At 41.7% G+C, this 19,658-nt stretch overlaps 1 protein-coding gene across 2 annotated transcripts in view; it reads right to left on the bottom strand.

The window, feature by feature from the left end:
* The window catches only part of LOC121650710 (contactin-associated protein-like 5), a 168,961-nt gene that overhangs the window by 123,455 nt on the left and 25,848 nt on the right, over positions 1–19,658 (bottom strand). For both annotated transcript variants that reach the window (XR_006012319.1, XM_042002380.1), the window contains exons 2-3: positions 10,025–10,135; positions 3,073–3,266 (exon numbers count right to left, since the gene is read on the bottom strand). Coding sequence is in view for 1 of the 2 variants with exons in the window: in XM_042002380.1 (XP_041858314.1) it covers positions 3,073–3,266; positions 10,025–10,135 (305 nt within the window). In the remaining variant the exon portion in view is untranslated. The remainder of the gene's footprint in view (positions 1–3,072; positions 3,267–10,024; positions 10,136–19,658) is intronic.

Here is a 19,658-nt window from a genome sequence, read left to right as displayed (position 1 = left end):
CCTTCAACCCCTGGTTCCCCCAACTGAGGCGCTCAGGCAGAATAGGAATGGGATTGTCAGCCCACTGTCCAACCAGTACAGCCTCACTCTTGCTCCAGTAGGACTGGAGGACCAAAGATTGGAATGAACCATTATTATGATCTTTCATGTTTACGTGAAAATGTACATTTATATGCCTTCTTACTCTTAAAAAAATCTTTTAAAAAAAGTCTTGATAGTGACGACTGGTTAAATGTAAGTGTGACATACAGAAAATATTTGAGAAGAGCAGTTTTACTGAGAATTTGGCTGAATTAATACAGAAAATGTTAACTGATATCAGGAGGTTTCTGAGCTCTATTTAATCTGAAATAGTTGGTATGTGAGCAGTTTGATGGCTTCCAACGCCTTCCTTCTTATTTCATGTGTCCCCAGATATTTTTCTGGTTGCTTCTGCACCTTCACGAAAGTCTGGCTACCCTGATGTTAATGAATATCCCTACACGCTGGCCAAGCTGGCTTGTAGCAGTAAAACTGAACACAGTGCAGTTTCTGTGGACGAACTGAGACTTCAGCCTGACTCCATGTGAGAACCTTCCTATTTTATCCTCCTGCTGTCTGATTCCTACATTCAAATGCATTTCAGATAATCTATTTTTAAATAGGTGAGGCAAGATAAATAATTCACATCAGCACAGAAGTCTGCATATTGTTCACCCTCACATCTCTGCAGCCTTAATTTCAACACAATAAAAAAAAGATCACTTTGCAGCAATGACGTGCCAGTGGGCAATTACACACTCTGCTAATTGGACTGCCAAGTACAAAAACACTCTGAAATACAATTCAACATCTTGTTGGCAGCCTTTGACATAACTGGGGCAAACACAATAAAGAATTAATGACATGTGCCAGCATGGGGCTATTTTCTTAGTCACTGCGAACTGGCTGTTGTGAGTTTACATGGAGGACAAAAAGAAGCAGCATAATAATTGTGTTGACACCAGACACTTCCCACACCTTGAAAGGTGTTGGAGAAAGTGAGAAGATGTTATTTGACACTGACCTACCACGTCATCAATACTGCAGAGGGCCCACAGAGAAAGAGAAGAGATGCTAGCGCTGGATGCAACGCTTACTATCACTGTTCATCATCAGAGCCTGAAAACCTGCCAAGAATGTCCACACCAATCCAAAGATACCACCACACTTTTATTTCCATCATTCTTAGAAAAAAAAAAAAAAAAAAAAAGCTACCAGAATTGGTCTTTCTTGGCTTCCATAGAATCAGACTGAGAAGGTTTAAAATGTCCTTTCAATGCTAAGTTCATCAATTAACACATAGATTATTCACAAGTGGAAAACATGCTGTTGGGTGCTAGTTTAGTAGTTACTAATAAATGTAGGACAGTTATTCATATTCAATCAAATTATTAGTGAAAAACATTAATAATGGGGCACAACCCAGAACATGTCTTGGAGACTAATAAGTGAACATTGATATGATTCTCAAGGGACTGTAGGTCTGTAAAAGTCTATCTGAAAGGAATATCAGGTCATTTCCAAACTATCTGGAGTCTGTCATCCTACAGAGAGGAAGATTATTCACGGGTAGAAAACATTCAAACAGCTGCAGATCTTCCAGGAGTGGACGTCCCTGCACGTTCAGTCCACGGTCAAAACCCCCACATCTCCATCTCAGATCCTCCAGCCTCAGTTAGCAGGTTAGATGTTAAAGTTCATGTCAGTAAAGAACAATGCAGCACAGCTTAGGTTGGCAAAGCTGCATCTGAACCAACCAGCAGATGTCTGGAACAAGGTCTGTTCAGCTGCTTCCATGTTCCAGAGTCCAGACGTCTAAGTTCCAGCTGCTGCTTCATTTCCTTCGTTTCCCTGCTGAACTTTGACCTCCGACTTCCTCTGTACATTTATACTGGAAACAGATGCTTTCATGCTGTACCCAGTCTTAGAATCTCATAGTTAGATATAGAAAATCGCTAGTGTTAGCCTACTTAGTCACTAGCATACACGTATTAGCATGTTAACTAGTTAGCTCTATTGATGCTAGTTGCCTCTGTTAAAGCTAGTTAGCTCTATTTGATATTGTGACTCTTTTCTCCATGGCCGATTACAACAGAGCCAATAATTTAAATAGATGTTTGTGTTATTTTTTTTAGCACTAAAGCTCAAATAAGTGTTTGGACAGAACTAATTGGTAGGTAGGTATGTAGGTAGGTAGGTATGTAGGTAGGTAGGTAGATAGATAAATAAATAGATAGCTTTTCATGGTTTCATACTTTTTGCCATTTTGTGAATATAAAGTCTTAAATTTGATCAAAGCATCTTAAAAAGTCTTAAATTTGGCTTCCTTAAACCTGCGGATACCGTAAATGAAGGTGTTGACCTGGTCCACACCTGGTCTTGCACGTTGGGAAGAAGAGTGGAGCAGAGTTCCTCCGCTACCATGAGAGAAACTGATGACATCATCCAGGAAACCATGACGTCAGCTTAGTTGTTACTGACTTGAGGTTGGATTTACTGAGTCTTTACACCTGATGATTGTTTTGTTTGTAAAACCTGAAAAGTGGACGAGGCTGTATTTTCGTTTTATGTCCTCGGACCATTGTGCTCAGGTTAGCCCTCTGAAAACAGCTGCTGTGCTCCGACATGCGTAGCGCCTGCATGTGCCCCCTGCAAACCACAGCTTGACATTTCCAAATTTTTGTTCTTATACAGATTACACAAACAGTAAGTGACCTTTTAAACTCGCCCCCCTTCGCTTCCTGCTCCCAGAGCTGATGCTAATTTATTCTAATCAACTCCACAGCACCACACTTACTGAGCACAGACAAAGTGGTATCGACCTTCCTTTCTACCCACAATGAAAAGCCGTTTTTACCCAAATACAAACCTCTTTCTTCAACCACAAAGAGCCAAAAACCAGCACCAGACCCCTGAACTCTCCCACATCCCAAATGATCATATTGCATTCATGAAGAAACAAAACATCCATTTGGTGGTGTTTGGCTGTGAACACATGAGAGATGAAGCCGAGGTGTCTCAGATGAAGAGGAGCATTCAGCGTGGGCTCACCTCCATGCCGTCCTCCTGCCTGTACTGCTTCCAGACTCGCCCGGTGTCGCTGTAGAGCAGCAGGTAGCTGCTGACCCAGTCCCAGCTGTCGTAACGCCCCTGCGTGGCCACCCCAGTCACCTCCATCTGCTCGCGGAGGTCCACCTGGAGCCAGGGGTCTTGGTCCGTCACCATGGGAGACCAGCCTCCGGCTCCTGGAAGAGGAGAGGAAACATGGAAAGTGAACTGATGTAGGGGATGTTTGGAAAGGCAGGAAGTGACTGTGCTGCACGTCCAAACCTCCAGGGAGCTGCTGAATGTCATTTCATCAGCAGCAGCTTTACCTCAGGTTAATGTCACGTCCTCTGTTTTTCCTCTTTTCCCTGACAGAAAACATCACCTGGACTTCATCAGGAAGAGAATCCAGCAGTGGTCTCGTTTGATATCACCTGCATACTTCTGCTTGCTGCATCTGTACTGTTGCAACAAAGCAGTTTCCCACTGAGGCACTGCTTTTCTTACTCTTGTTAATCCTCTGCTGTTTAATCCAGGCTGAACTATTGCTCCACAATAATCAGGTTTATATTAGAGTTTCTGGTTTTTAAGGACATCTATAGACCTCAGGATGGATTCATAGTGTCAGAAATAGTGTCTGTTAATATTCCAGAGGACAAATGTTCTTTTATTCCCTCTGACAGACAGATAACACCACGCTAACAATGGGCCTCATGCACAACCGTTAAGTCCTACTGACCAACCTCTGTACGAAGAATGGGGCATTCACAAAAGTCTTGGTACACTGGAATTCTAGCAACACTCCGGACTCTTACCAACATTTGGGTGTCGACATGTTTGAACAAAATTATTGTTTCTGCTCATCAGTTTATTATTTTACATTAACTTTTGATCCTTTATGAAGCATTTTCTTATTTTAAGATAGGATGTGAAAGATCCTCCAGGTTTTTAATAGGAGATACATATATGGTCCGTGCACACATGTAGGGGGTGTGAGCGTTGAATTCCTGTCACATGCAGACATGCAGACGTACACACGAGCCACAATCTTTGTTTGTATGCTTTATACATATACAGTGGGGGAGTGGTAGCCTAGTGTTTACAGAGGTGGGTTGGGTCTGGAGAATCTGGGTTTGAGCCCCCAGAGTGCCACTGAACCCCTGTGGGCCCTTAAGAAAGGCCCTTAACCCCCTTAACTGCTCAAGGGCTCTGAAACACTGCCGCCCCCTGCTCTTTAGTACATCTAAAGGTGGGCCAAATGCAGAGCTCCAAAACGGGATTTAAAAAGTAAGTTCCTATTATTATTTATTACTGTGTGAGTGAGTAATTTTAGTGTTGGTGTTTTAATCTTTTATTTCTAAGATTACACTCCAACCTTATGCACTCGACTGGTCAAAGAGCCACGCGCCACGACATTTATCAGACGGGTCACCCTGCAGCATCCTCTCAATGTAAGACTGGAAAACTGTCCGAATCTTTAGAAACAAGGAGGAGAAAGAGTTTTTTGCTGGTTAACTGCTGTAACAAGGCACCTACATAAGCTAGCAGAAAAGTGAAGAGAACAATTTACATTAAAGTTTATAAAAATGGTCTCGTTCACTTCTTGAATTTCTTCGTTTAAACTTCGTTTAATTCTTGAACAGATTTTCTGGTCCATCCAACCAGAAACACAGAAACGGTGTTCGTGTGTAACCGGGAGGACGGTCAGATAAGACGTTTATATGTAAGTCATGTTTTATGTGAAGCAGTAAATGAACCAAACTTTCTCCAGTGTGTCCCAGTGGAAACACGACCGCAGTGAAACTGGTTGGATGTTCCACTGATCCAACCTCCACAGCGGATCGCCACGGGGACGGGTGGATGTTCCACTGACCCAACATCCACAGCGGATCGCCACGGGGACGGGTGGATGTTCCACTGATCCAAACTCCACAGCAGATCGCCACGGGGACGGGTGGATGTTCCACTGATCCAAACTCCACAGCGGATCGCCACGGGGACGGGTGGATGTTCCACTGATCCAAACTCCACAGCGGATCGCCACGGGGACGGGTGGATGTTCCACTGACCCAACATCCACAGCGGATCGCCACGGGGACGGGTGGATGTTCCACTGATCCAAACTCCACAGCGGATCGCCACGGGGACGGGTGGATGTTCCACTGATCCAACCTCCACAGCGGATCGCCACGGGGACGGGTGGATGTTCCACTGATCCAAACTCCACAGCGGATCGCCACGGGGACGGGTGGATGTTCCACTGATCCAAACTCCACAGCGGATCGTCACGGGGACGGGTGGATGTTCCACTGATCCAAACTCCACAGCGGATCGCCACGGGGACGGGTGGATGTTCCACTGATCCAAACTCCACAGCGGATCGCCACGGGGACGGGTGGATGTTCCACTGATCCAACCTCCACAGCGGACCGCCACGGGGACGGGTGGATGTTCCACTGATCCAACCTCCACAGCGGATCGCCAAGGGGACGGGTGGATGTTCCACTGATCCAACCTCCACAGCGGATCGCCACGGTGGAGGTTGGATTGGTAGAACGGCAGGTTTCAGTGTTAATGAAAAGCTGGACATGGATTTTCCTTTGTGGTCTCAATAAAACAAACAGTCTTTAAACAGTGATGTTTCCTCCCAGTAATTGTTAGTACCGTTAACTCCTGAATATCTCATGTCCCTAATGTTTACATCGCGTTAACGTTATCTGCTTCTGCTGGTTTCTACTCAGCTTTGACATGAAGAGGAAAAACTTTGTTTGGGGAACTTTCCACAGCTGAAGTAATATCACCACTAATCTTCAGACTCACGCGGAGGTTTTATTTATCAGATCACCGCTCGTTCCATCTTCACAGCATCTTAATGCCTGGCCCATAAAATAGTGAACAGAACATAAAGAAGAAGTATTTATTTATCTCTTTTTTCTATTTCTGTCCAGCATGGTGGCGGCAGAATGATGGTCTGGCTGCTGCGTTGGGCCGAACAAATTAGCTTTGCCAAGAGGAGCTTTATGGGTATAAGGCTCCTCTAGATAATCTTATTTATTTGTTTGTTTGATAGTTCATTATTTATTTATATTTTATTTTAATATTATTTATTTTGAATTATGGAATTTATGTAATCTGCTGGACCTGACTCTAGGGGACAGAAAAAAATTGAATAGTGAAGAGAAGTAAAGCGTAAAGTAGAAAAAAAGAAGAGGAGACAAAGATCCAGCAGACAGAAGCAACGAGCTTCGATCCAACCTGACAGCAGACAAGCAGCTGCTACACCTGTACAGAAACACAGAGAATTTCCTACAGCTGTTACAGGTAAACTAAGCAGACAATCATCAGGAGCTCCTAAAAAATAACCAAGACAGCAACAACAACAATAAGTAAGTAAATTAATGAATAAATAAAATGTATCACGACAGCAACCATAAAATCACACACACACAAAAACTAAACACAAGTATCTCTTAGAGTATAAACCCACTGATTAAAGTTACAGGATAAGTCAGCCTCCCATTTTGAAGTTGGAAGAGAGATTGAGTCTTCTAGTCTAGATAATAATCTATATATTTTTGATAATAACTTTGGGTCATTGAGATTCAAGAATTCTGCCACCCTGATAGGTAGCTGCAAGTTTAATTGGTTAATGGTATTTTTTTTTACATATAATAAATAATACATATAACATAAAAAAAAAAATAAGTTGGTGATATTTCAAAAATTTTGTGCGGCTGATTCCATATTTATTCTTTAATTTTTCTATTGAGTGAAGTTAATCTTCTCTTTTTAACAAAAGGTTTTTTAAAAAGCTGAAATAACAGAACAGAACAGTTGCAGTGTAAAATGTGTCCACCAGAGCGCAGAATTTAAGTATCAGCTCACATACAACCAGGTTTTGAACAAAGTCTTTACCATAAAATGATGAAATAGGTCTCAGAAATGGTATCAAATATGATACATAAGGCACTAATGGAGTTAAAGGCTGCTGGAAGTGTTCATGTTTTACAAACCGTAAAGCATCTAAAGAGAGATGGAAATTTCTTCAAGACCTCTCAGGACCAGACAGCAGGCTGATGGCCAACTTACTGTCCATTTGCAAATAAAGCTGCTTAAATCTCACTGTATGATTAATTATAACCAAGTTAGTACTTTAAACGTCTTTACAACTTTTAGTATTTGTTTTATATTCATTCTTTTAGCAGTATGTTAATAAGTCCTCATCTCTGCACACAGTCCTTCATTTTTAGGTGTTTACCTACAAATAAGAACCACCTGGTCCATCCTTCACACCAATTTTCTGGTCTGTGGAGACGTTGGTGAACATGGTTAGAAGATTTGTAAGATGATGTTGGTGAATGAGGTAATTGGTCACCTTCAGTTGTTCAATCATTTTTAAACATTAATGCTGGCCCCAAAATCTTCTTTCAGTCTGGTTTTGTGAACATTAGGGTCGAAACTTTGAGCTACAGGTGAAAAAACATCACTTTTCCAGCCCTCACCAGGGCCAGGCTCTGGGTAAAAAAATGCTCCAGCATTTTTCTTTTCTAAAGGAGATGGTACAGAAAGCGGTGAAGCTCATCTCCTCATAATTTAGCGAAGTCCACCAGCTCTCATCCTGGCTGTGGGTCATTTCACTCGTTTAAGTAAAACTGCACCAGAAGGACCTGAGATGAAGCGAAGACCCTGAATGGCAGCAGAGTTTATGTCCCTCCCTGTTTCCATGTTTGTACAGCTCCACTCAAACTGCAGATTTTACCGCTGAAGCCATCTGATTTGTTAATGATCACTGAGGCTGTTTCTGAGGGTCCCACAGGGGCCCGTGTCTCCATGACAACAGCCTCCTGTGTAAGCTTGGATGTAGAGAATGAAACAGACTGAGTCAGTGTTGTTGATGTGTTTTAACACTGATTCAATCAGTCTGCCAGTGACACACACATCTCTTATGTTTCATACAATACAAAACAAACTCATTGTACTGAAACCCAAATGTAACAAAATCAAACAAAAAAACAAAGAAATTAAAGACAGATTTTTTTGTTGACTTCTCATCTTGTAAAGTAAAACAGCTTTATTGTCCCAACAGGGAAATTAGTTTGCAGCCAGGATCTCAGACTATTAAAACCATGCAGCTTAATGAAATACGTATAATAAAAGAGACAGAAAAGATAGAATACATAGAAACATGTATAAAGCCAATAAACCAAAATAAACAGCACAATCAAAGGGCTGCAACATCATATTATTAAACTACCTGCCGTTCAACATTTTAATGGCAGAGGAAGGAAAAGTTGAATCTATTAGTCCTGATGACCAGCGGGTGGTCATAGAAATTCTGACTGCAGGGGAGGAGGATGATGATTCCTGAGAACCTGTCTGCAACAGAAATCAGAGGGCTGCTCTGAATCCTCCCACAAATCTTTGGCCAGACTACTCAGTCTGTTTCTGTCTGCTGCTGTCAGGTTTCCATAGCAACAATACAAACATAAAAACACATTCAATAAAAATTCTATAAAAAAGACTGGTCATCATTGTACAAGCATTAAAAGTTCTCGTTCTCCTCAAGAACAAAAGTCTGTTGGACTTTTTTAGAAGTAAAACTAACAAAACAAAGCTTATTGTCCCCAGAGAGTCCACCAACTCTAAAACTGCTCAAAACAGGGCATGGAGGGGACTTCTGAAACTATAACTATCCATACGATCTACAGAAGACGAGACTCATCTTGAAGTTTATGTTTGAGACATGTTTCAGTTGTTTTGGAACGTACGTGTACAAACTCGTCCATTTCCACGTGTGTAGTGATCCTGACCACCTGAACTAACTCACCTCATCATACAAGCTGAAGTCACATTTATAAGGTCAGAAAGACAGTTAACAAGTTAACAAAGCAGGTAATCATCAGGAGCACCCATAGTTTTTATAATTGTTGATTTTACTGCAACATGGGGGTGTGGGGGCATGAGGGTGTGGGGGCACGGGGGTGTGGGGGCGTGGGGGTGTGGGGGTGCGGTGGTATGAAGGCATGGGGGTGTGGGGGCATGGGGGTGTGGGGGCGTGGGGGTGTGGGGGTGCGGTGGTATGAGGGCATGAGGGTGTGGGGGCATGAGGGTGTGGGGGCATGAGGGTGTGGGGGCATGGGGGTGTGGGGGCATGGGGTGTGGGGGCGTGGGGGTGTGGGGGTGCGGTGGTATGAGGGCATGAGGGTGTGGGGGCATGAGGGTGTGGGGGCATGGGGGTGTGGGGGCATGAGGTGTGGGGGCGTGGGGGCGTGGGGGTGTGGGGGTGCGGTGGTATGAGGGCATGAGGGTGTGGGGGCATGAGGGTGTGGGGGCGTGGGGGTGTGGGGGCATGAGTGTGTGGGGGCGTGGGGGTGTGAGGGCATGAGGGTGTGGGGGCGTGGGGGTGTGGGGGTGCGGTGGTATGAGGGCATGAGGGTGTGGGGGCGTGGGGGTGTGGGGGCATGCAGAAACAATGTTTAAAGATGCACTGTTTTCTCAGTGACGCCCCCTATCAACAGCTAAACCAGCTTCCATCTTGCATCCTACCTGAACTGTGAGATTTCTCCACCAGTCTTATTTTTACTCTTGTCTTATCGTTCGTTCTCTCTTTCAGTAACGTCTTCTTGTGTTTCTTTCTGAATGAGTCACGGTGCGCAAAGCTCGGCTGTAACATCACGCGTCGTAGTGAGTTTCGGTTTCTCAGCCTCAGGAAGCGTCTTTAAAATCAATGCAAAATATGTGAAGCAGCCATGATAAACATGCATACGGGTCATTAAAGAAGTATATCCTCTGCCTCGTTCTCTGCATCCTGCTCATTATCAGCACACAGTTCAAAGCATCTGCAGGTCTCTGAAGGTTTATTTCCTCTCTTCCAGGGAAGGTCTTGCTGGATTTTCAGCAGCACCAAACACTTTCTGTATCTCTATGAAAACTTTTCTTGTAAATAAAAAGTACTCACCATCTCTTCTGTTGAGCTTGGCGTGGAACGCAGCGTAACTGGCCGAGGACTGAGACGAGCTCTGAAAGGAGGAGTGTGGTAACGCCGACACCAGAGGACCATTGCAATTATCTGCAAAAATACAAAAAACACATTTCAAATGCCGTCACCCTCATGTGTGCTGCTTAAATCCTGGTTGCATATGTAAGTCTCTGTGCTCAGATTCATTCAGAAGGCTGTAATTACAGAAAAAACTGTTTATTTACACATTTCAGTGCAAAGTGCTCTTCTACCTTTCAGCGGTGCAGTTTTAAAGCAGTAAACAGGAAAATAACAGCTCTCAGACGCCTGCAACAGTCTATTAACCCCTGCAGTGACCCTTAAAAACTGCAGCACAAACACCGCCGCTCCTTTTCTCCTTACGAGTGCTTTTTAATCCCACATTGTGAGATTACATCACGTCCAGCAGGCAGACCGCAGATTAAGAGTCCAGTGATCTAAAGCTGTCAGCTTCATCTCAGTCTGATCCTCCCAGATTCCTGGAAGAGTCCTCCAACAACCTCCTCCAGTGTTTGGAGCTGAGTCTGAGGCCCTAATGAAAACTGGCACCAGCCTGATTACAATTATCCGTCAGCTCCCTCCTGGAGGGCGGACAGGCTTCTGTTTTGGGCTGTTGCTCCATTCACAGCTCAGATGGATTCTGGTCACATCTGGGGCCGCGATTGGTCGTCCATCTGGCCAGTAGGAGCTCAGCAGAAGTGACAGCATGAGTTGTTTTCTTTCTGGGTGTCCTGTAGAATTTCAGCTGCCCTGATTTGTCTGCTCTCAGATCTCTTGCCAAGAGATTTTTCTAATCCTGATTTCAAGTGTGACTAAAGTGGATCAAGCTGTTTTGTCCAAGACAGAAAGTGTGGCGGCTGCAGATGCTGATCGGGGAAATGAGAGCTCTGGCACGGCATCTTAATGCACCACAACAAGGGTCTGGGTTATTATGCAAGAACTGTTCTCTTAATCTATCAAAAGTCTCCTTGATCCTGTGTTTGCTTCCCACAGAATGGTATTTTATCTCACCTTCCTCTCACTCCTCTCACTCCTTCTCTTTGATGTGAGCGAGCACCTCCAAGCTCAGCCAATCGGTTTGTGCCTTACTCAGTCTACTTTACACAATCAGACCTCGACAGCTTTGAAGATAAGAAACCAAGCAACAATATTCTGACGTCCTGCGTAAATTAGCAGGTGCTGCGAGTGCAGAGGAAGCTTGTCCATGTGCATACGCTGTTGTTTACAGATGTGCTCTGCAGCCAGATGCCCAGCTGTCAGTCAGGACGACTTATGGACGGAGGATGATTTTGTCTGTAAAGCTGCTCCCAGGCCTGTGGGATAACTGGAAATCCTCTGAAGCCGACTTCAGATCTATGTGCAAGCCTCGGGGGCTTGGATTTTATAGCCAAATGAAGGCAGACCTGCATCTGAATGCAGGGACACGAGTGCCGGCAGAGAGGGAACACTTAATCTCTCTTGAAGTCAAAAACGCATCAGCTGCTGGAAGCTGAGGAGCTCCCAGCTGCAGTCTCACGACTGATGGCTTTCTGCTGGAGCTGCGTCACTCCTGAGGCTGCACCAGAGACGAGATGCAGGTAAAACAAAGGTACCTGCATCCTGACTGCTGGAGGAAACATGTTCAGCTAAAAGATGATAAAGTCTGCTTTTCATTCATCACGGTGTGAAAATAAAACTAAAATCAAGTCAGCTCATCGTCGTCAATCTGTGAAGGTTAAAAAACCTCTTTCCTCTGGGTCGGAGGATTTTTAGTCTTTTTATCCAAAGCAATCATTCGGGAGCTTGTTCAGTATCTTGCTCAAACACACTGGATGTGAACAGGGGAAGCTGGGAATTGATCCAGCAACCTTCAGCAGCTCCATAGAGTACTCAGAAAGTTCTGGATGGATTTCCATGAAAGCTTCTTTTTTGAGGTCTGGTACAGCCAAGTTTTTATTTATATCTTTATTTAATTATTTGACAGGGACATTGCATTTGTACATAGTCACAAAGGTTTGCAGCTGATGCCATGGAAACGGAGTTTGTAGCCAGAGCTCCCGTCCCTGGTTGGGCCGTTCCACACTACATTAAAATACAATAACACATTACAAACCTGGATAAAACTTACCCTATAAATCTATAAATCATTCCTTCATTCACACACACACACAGTGCCATTTACAAATAGTAAAGTTCTGGTTTGTTTTCTAGAGGTAAGCCTAGAGGTGAAGGTTAGGTCGGTAGGAAAAGGCAGGCGAAGGTCTTCAGGGTGGAAGCTTCCAGTTCTGCTTGATGGACATCTGGTGACTCTATTCTGTCTCTGAACAAATGAACCAAGTGGCTCTGCTGCTAAATTATTGACACATTTGAAAATTAATTTGAGAGAGCACAAGTCACTAAAACCTGCAAAGTTTTAGTGACTTGTGTTTAGAAGTAAAATTTTTGGCAGAGAAGACGTCATTCACCACTGAAGCACATCTGAACCCACCTTCTGAAAAACAGATGCACCATACTGCCTAAAGTAGTCACATCTATGACTGGGCGGGTCGGCGGATGCTGAGGTGCATAGCGTGCAAAGGTCAGCAGCTTTCTGCGGAGTGGATCGCTACAGACCTCCAGACTTCATGTGGCCTTCAGATCAGCTCAAGAACAGAACTTCATGGATCAATTTCCACGGCGAGCAGCTGCATCCAGGCCGTGCATCACCAGAAGCAGCGCAAGGCTTAATGATTACCAGACCTATAGGTTAACTACTAGACCTGAACAAGGACTTACAGTTTAACAACAGCACTCTCAGAGTTGGGTCGTCCACTAATCAGAAGGTTGTCGGTTCAATTCCCCAGTCTTCTGTCGTTGTGTCCTTGGTCAAGACACTTCACCCTCCTTGCTTCCTTGAATTGATCCGGTGGTCGGAGAGGCTACACACACAGCTTAGCATCACCAGCGGATGAATAATGGATCCTGGAAGCCTTGAAAAGTGCTATAGAAATCCAGTCCAATGAATCCTCAACCCAAGAACTGGGAACAAATCATGGAGAATGTGAATGAATGTTCACATTTTTAACTGCAGTCAAAACACCATTCTCAGCTTTCGTCAATGATCACGTGACTTGCACATCGGTGACGAGACTCGTCAAAATCCAAAAAGGGCAAAAGGCAAACGGCAAACGTAAACGTTAAATGGCAAACGTAAATGGTAAACATTAAACGGTGAACGTAAACGGCAAATGTAAACGTAAACAGCAAACATAAACGTTAAACGGTAAACAGCAAACATAAACAGCAAACGTTAAACGGTAAACGGCAAACATAAATGTTAAACGCAGATGGAAAACGTTAAATGGCAAGTGGTAAACGGCAAACGTAAACGTTAAATGGCAAACGTAAATGGTAAATGGTAAACGTTGAACGGCAAACATAAACGTTAAATGCCAAATGTTAAATGGCAAACATAAACGGTAAACGACAAACGTTAAACGGCAAATGTAAACGGTAAACATTAAACGGTGAACGTAAACGGTAAACAGCAAACATAAACGTTAAACGGCAAACATCAACAGCAAAAGTTAAACGGTAAACGGCAAACATAAATGTTAAACGCAGATGGAAAACGTTAAATGGCAAGTGGTAAACGGCAAACGTAAACGTTAAATGGCAAACGGTAAATGGTAAATGATAAACCGTGAACGGCAAACATAAACGTTAAATGCCAAATGTTAAATGGCAAACGTAAACGGTAAACGGCAAACATAAACAGCAAACGGTAAACGGCAAACATAAATGTTAAACGCAGATGGAAAACGTTAAATGGCAAGTGGTAAACGGCAAACGTAAACGTTAAATGGCAAACGTAAATGGTAAATGGTAAACGGTGAACGGCAAACAAACTTTAAACGCCAAATGTTAAATGGCAAACGTAAACGGTAAACGACAAACGTTAAATGGCAAACGTAAACGTTGACGGCAAACGTAAACAGCAAACGTTAAACGTAGACGGCAAACATAAATGTTAAATGCAAATGGAAAACATTAAATGGCAAGTGGTAAACGGCAAACGTAAACGGTAAACGATAAATGGCTAACAGCAAACATTAAAAGGCTAACTGTAAATGGCAAGCGTTAAATGGCAAACGTGAGACCTATTTCATCACTTTATGGTAAAACTTTGCTCACCCACTTGAATGCAATCTGATACTTGTCTTCTGCCCCCTGGTGGACACCTTTTGCACTACAATAATTCTAACTGATTCTTTAGAACAAACAAAAACACCTCAGAGTTTTCTTTGATCTTAGTTTACACATTTTCTTTTTCGCATCTCCATGGAGCAGAAATCTGGAGCCTGATAATTCGTAGGCTTTCTGGCTGGAAGCTGAATTAATGTATAACAGGAGGCAGTGATGCTGTAAGATGCTCAGACATCAAGTTTTCCTGCAATCCAAGACATTAAAACATGTAATGTTTTCATTCTGCTGAGAATTAACTTTAAATCATGTCCAGTTCTGCTGAAACTTCATCTGTGCTGATAAATAACGCACACATAACCTCATGACTATACAGAGCTGAATGAAGGTTGCTGGTCAGAAGTGTTGCTGCATCAGATTCACTATCAGCTCATATTTTCCATCACATGGTGAAACGTCTCACTTCGGACATGCTGTTGCTCTTCTACTGGGAATAAAATACGACCTGATGAGGTTTGGAAATCATTGCAACACAATTAATGTAAATTCTTAAAAATGCTTCCCACACCTAACGAGATTATAATTAAACACAACGAACAAAATCAGTGTTTGATTTTTAGATGGCAAATTAACATGAAATCTAAAATTTAACTGAATCAAATACTGAAATGTTTTTTTTTTAAAAAAAAGGAGAAAGTTTATCTTTCAAACGCAGCAGTAAAAAAATGTTTAATGCAGTTTTCACAAATCCCAGCAGGAAAAATCTTCATAGAGGATTTATTTCTTCTGCTGCTGTTGCACTTAAATGAGCAAAACCGCTCATTTATATAGGTCATAAATAAAATAAAACTAAAATTTACAGTTTTTTTATTCAGTAAAAATAAAAATAAAATAAATTAATTGCTTATTTACATATGTTAAGGCAATTTAAGAAAAAATAAAATAAAATAAATTTACATCATATTTATTTAGTAAATTAAGCTAATTTAATGGTCATCAGTATATTTAATTATGTAATAATAATTAACTAAATAAATTGGTTTTTAATTTATTTTAAACAAATAAAATCTTTTTAGTAATTTGTTATTTAATAAACATAAACTATTTGTTTAGTAAAAATAAAATAAATTGAATTATATTAATTCTTTATTTAATAATAATGAAGATTGTGGTTATTTATTTACTAAATACAGATAAAATAATAAAGGGTTATTTATTATAGTCCAACCAGCTGCTGAATGATTTTTAATGAGCTTCTTTTTTTAATCAGCTTCTTATAATCAGATGTCTGAATCCAGAAGATGCAGCTGAAGGTTTTTCCTCTTTAGTCCACAGACGGCTCAATAAAGTTTATTTAAAACGGGAAACGGCCATGTTGCTTCATTACGGTGATTTTGGAGTGTTTTCTTTTTCATGTGTCGTTCTGTCAGGATTAAATTCAAGTAGATGCTTTCAGTGTTTCATTTACTGAAAATAAATGACAGAATGTATTGTATTTGTTTTCTCTGCTGATCCGTCCCACCTCAGATATTTATAGAAGTGTGTGTGTGTGTGTGTGTGTGTGTGTGTGTGTGTGTGTGTGTCCTCCGTTATCTATCATGATGATAACGCCAGCACTTCGTGCACAGAGGAATAAGCTCGGGAACATCAGGCTGGCTGCACAGACAATCCTTGATAATAGGATCAATTCTTCCTCAGCTGTGGATTTTTTTCAGCAGCATTTTCTGGCAATAAAAACATGAAATACTTCAAGGCTTATCTGAAATGTCTTTCAATAACCTTCCAGCATTATTTACTCCTTTCATTTAAGAAATAAAACCTGTTCCTCTTCTTTGTCTCCCAATCAATGACTGCAATCATGTTTGGATTCTGAGGGAGAATTCAGTCTCCTCTTTGTCCTGTTCTCCATCATTTAATCAATACGAGTCACGTGGGCTGAAAATCTGTAATTAACTTTGTAGAAATTATCTTCTCAGTTCAAGGACGTGTAGCGAGGAGGGAAACGGGAACGCTGCAGGTTTCACTTCAAGTCGGGATGAAATGAAACGCGTCTTCTTCGCTATCTGCTCCGTATGGTCGACTCAGCCGAACACTGAGCAGCTATACGCCGAGAAATCAAACAAACCAACACAACAAAGCCCCTTGTGCTGCACACAGGCTGGATATTTTCAGCTGTGAAGCTGCTCCTGAAACCCACAAAGCCTGAGCTCCCACTTGGATATCAAGTCTCTGGAAACTGTTGGAAACAAGAAAAATACCAAAGAGATTTCCTAAAAATAGACTCTGTAATAGTTGTAGGCAGAAGGGCGGCGAGGGGAAGAGCATGCTTCCCGATCTGGATGTTCTCTTCGCTGGGTGGATGGGTGAAAGCGTGTGATTACAGCTACTGCTTCCCAGTTAGAGTGCAGCTCACAGTCGTGGCTGTAAGGAAGGTTGAGTCCAACTTTTTATTACAGTCTTTCCCAGACAGCAGCAGGTGTCACCTGGTAGAGATTCTCATGCACAGAACTTCCCTGCAGTTGTCAACAATTAACTCTGAATTCTGCAGCTGAACTTTCCTGCAAACCCAAACAAGTGGAGGTCCAGATGCTTCAGCTCTCAGCTTTTCAGCTGTTAAACAACCAAATTTATCCTGTTGTAGACATCAAATGTTTAATTTTATCTCTTCTGTTCTGACGTCAACCTCAAGCGTCAATTCTTCGTCTTCAAATAAAAAGTCTTTTAATTCTATAAAGTAAAAATTAGCTGTCTCTTTAAGTAAAATGGCTCTTTCAAACATTCTGAAAAAAACCCAGAATTTTTAATGTTAGTTTTCAAACCTGCTGGTGAATTAATGCCTATAATGTAGATGCTGATAACTGCTGCTGATTATTCTTTGCTCGAGGCAACATTGTCAGCTTGCATTAGTAGAGCAACTTGTTCTCATTCCCACAGCAGCCATCACTTCGGAGCGTTTACTCATTAACAAGTGAGGAGGTCCTTGTAAGGAAGCTGGAGGGGAGGTGAAGGAAAGTCACCACAGGATCCATAAACCTGGAATACGAGACCACTGTTGGATAAAAAAATCAGCACTTATTTGGTTTCATTACTTTGTTGTTCATCTTCACTTCCTGTGGTTAGGTTTAGGAAAATAGTTATTCATATTTGAATTTGCTCTATTCTTTTACAGCTGTCTTCAGCAACTATTTTCCAGCTTTCTGATGCGCTTTCAAATATTTTTCACTCATTTTCTGTCCAATTGTTGTACCTGGCCATGTTCAGAGGAATTTAGCTCTTATGCCTTATGACTCATTCAAGAGTAAAGAACATATTCCTGAGCCGTTCAATGTTCATGTGACATACAGGAGCACCAATTCATGGAAGACCATGTAGATTTTACACTAACAATGTATATAACTCCCAGCTCTACATTTATTTTTAAATCACCCAACTCCATGAGAGGGATTTAGAAAAGTGAAGAATAAGGAGTGAGAGCCATGTAGCAAGGTAAAAAGGTCATATCGGCCTTGAACTCTGCCTCTGACCATGTCCGCCACTTACTTCTCAATATATACGGCCAAATCAGCTCAGGTTTCTACACCGTCATGAGGTGAGATGATGACCATAGAAGCGATGGACGCAACAGGGCATTAAATGTTAACTTAGCTTAATCCAGTGTTTGCAGACTGGGGAGTGGGCCCCCCACGGGGGCACAGACGGAGGTCATACTTTCGTACTGCTACCAAAACATGAAGAAAGTGCCAATGGGCAAACAATGAATCAACAACTGACATTTCAACAACAACAAAAAAGAGATGTATCCTGCACTGGTCATGACCATGTAAAGGTCAAGTAATGGTAATGGTGGGTAATGATGAAAGACCACAGTGGTGGATGTCTCAAAATATCATCGAGCATCTGACACTATGAAACCAAACAAGTTACAGCACCACTTGGGGATGTCTCATCCTGAACACAAAGGAAAACCTGCTGATTACCTCAGAAATAAACTACCCAGCTGTCACAAGTTGTTTTATTTAAGCAGAAGTAGCAAGAAGCAGCTAAAAAATTACAATACCAGACTATTTCTCTCAGTCTTTCCATTCATTTAGCTAGCCTATAGAAGCTAACCATCCATATGCTAGTTGGTTGCTACTAACAATAAGCTAATTAGCAGCTACCTGTAGCTACACAATCACATATGTGTCATGTACATGAGATGGAAAAGTTGTTGAATCCTTTTGGCCTCAAACTGAGAGTTTTGGTTCTTTTCTATTTATTAAGTTATCCTACAGCTGCTAACCATCCTTATGCTAGTCAGTAGCTATAAACGATAAGCTAATTAGAAGCTACTGTACATGTCAACAGAGTCTGTAGTGTAAATGAGAAAGCAGAGCCCTTGTGAAATATTGATATGTTGTCTTCTTCTGCTTTTTGGTCTCAAACTGGTTTCTTGCTATTTATTTAGCTAGTTTCATAGCTGCTAACTGTTGTTATGCTAGGTAGTTGCTGCGCTAATACTAAGAAAAAGCTATTTAATGACTACCACGGGTCCAGATCCACAGTGTCTGCAGTCTAAATTAGATGGATGGAGTTGTAGTTACATGTTTAAATGCAGTACGACTTCTTTTCTGTCAGGTGAGCTCAGTATGTTTACAGTCATGGAAATTTGTGTGCAGTGCCCACATATATAAAGTCTGTGTACATTTCCTTGAGTTCAGCATAATGAAATGCAGTTCTTCTGAAAAATTCAAGGGTAATTCCTTTTTCCAGTCCAGGTTTTATTAAATTAGTGCATGAAATTACTGTGACAGAATAATATCTTGCTATATTTAATGAAATTAACTAAATGAAATGAAAAATACAAATACCCTTAATACCCAAAGGGTTTATTGGTTTTCTTTGTTTGTTTGTTTTTAAATTAGAAATCATTAGTTGCCAGTCAAACTAAAAGAACTTATTATCAATTTAAAGACATATTAACATGTTAAGTAAAAGCCACCTTAACTACTATGCATACAATCTGAAAACACCTGCATTTAACAGCAGTAAAGTTTCCATTTGAAGAAGTTTGAAATATAGTAATCAGTTTAACTGAAGCTGTAGTTATCAGCATGTTTCTGATGCCAACTTTTCTCATTTTATGTAAACACCAGCTCACACGGTTCATCAAACAAAAAAACAGGAAAAGGAAGGTCAGATGGAGTTCTAGTCAAAGAGAGTTAAAGTAAAACAGAATAATATGTACAAGTTCAGTAAATGGATAAAATAACCAAGAAGAAAATCACTTATCAATTATATCATTTGTCATTTTACTGGCCAGAGGTGTCGCTTGCCAGCAGGCGTACCAGGCGAATGCTTGGGGCCCTGAGGGCCGACCAGCTTTGAATCACTACAGAGCAGTGACGAAGCAGAGAGTTTGTAATGACAGTGGTCGGCTGGAGTCTGATGTAAA

This window comes from Melanotaenia boesemani, chromosome 12 (genome assembly GCF_017639745.1).
Source record: "Melanotaenia boesemani isolate fMelBoe1 chromosome 12, fMelBoe1.pri, whole genome shotgun sequence".
Lineage (NCBI taxonomy): Eukaryota > Metazoa > Chordata > Actinopteri > Atheriniformes > Melanotaeniidae > Melanotaenia > Melanotaenia boesemani.
This window is presented reverse-complemented; position numbering and strand designations above follow the sequence as displayed.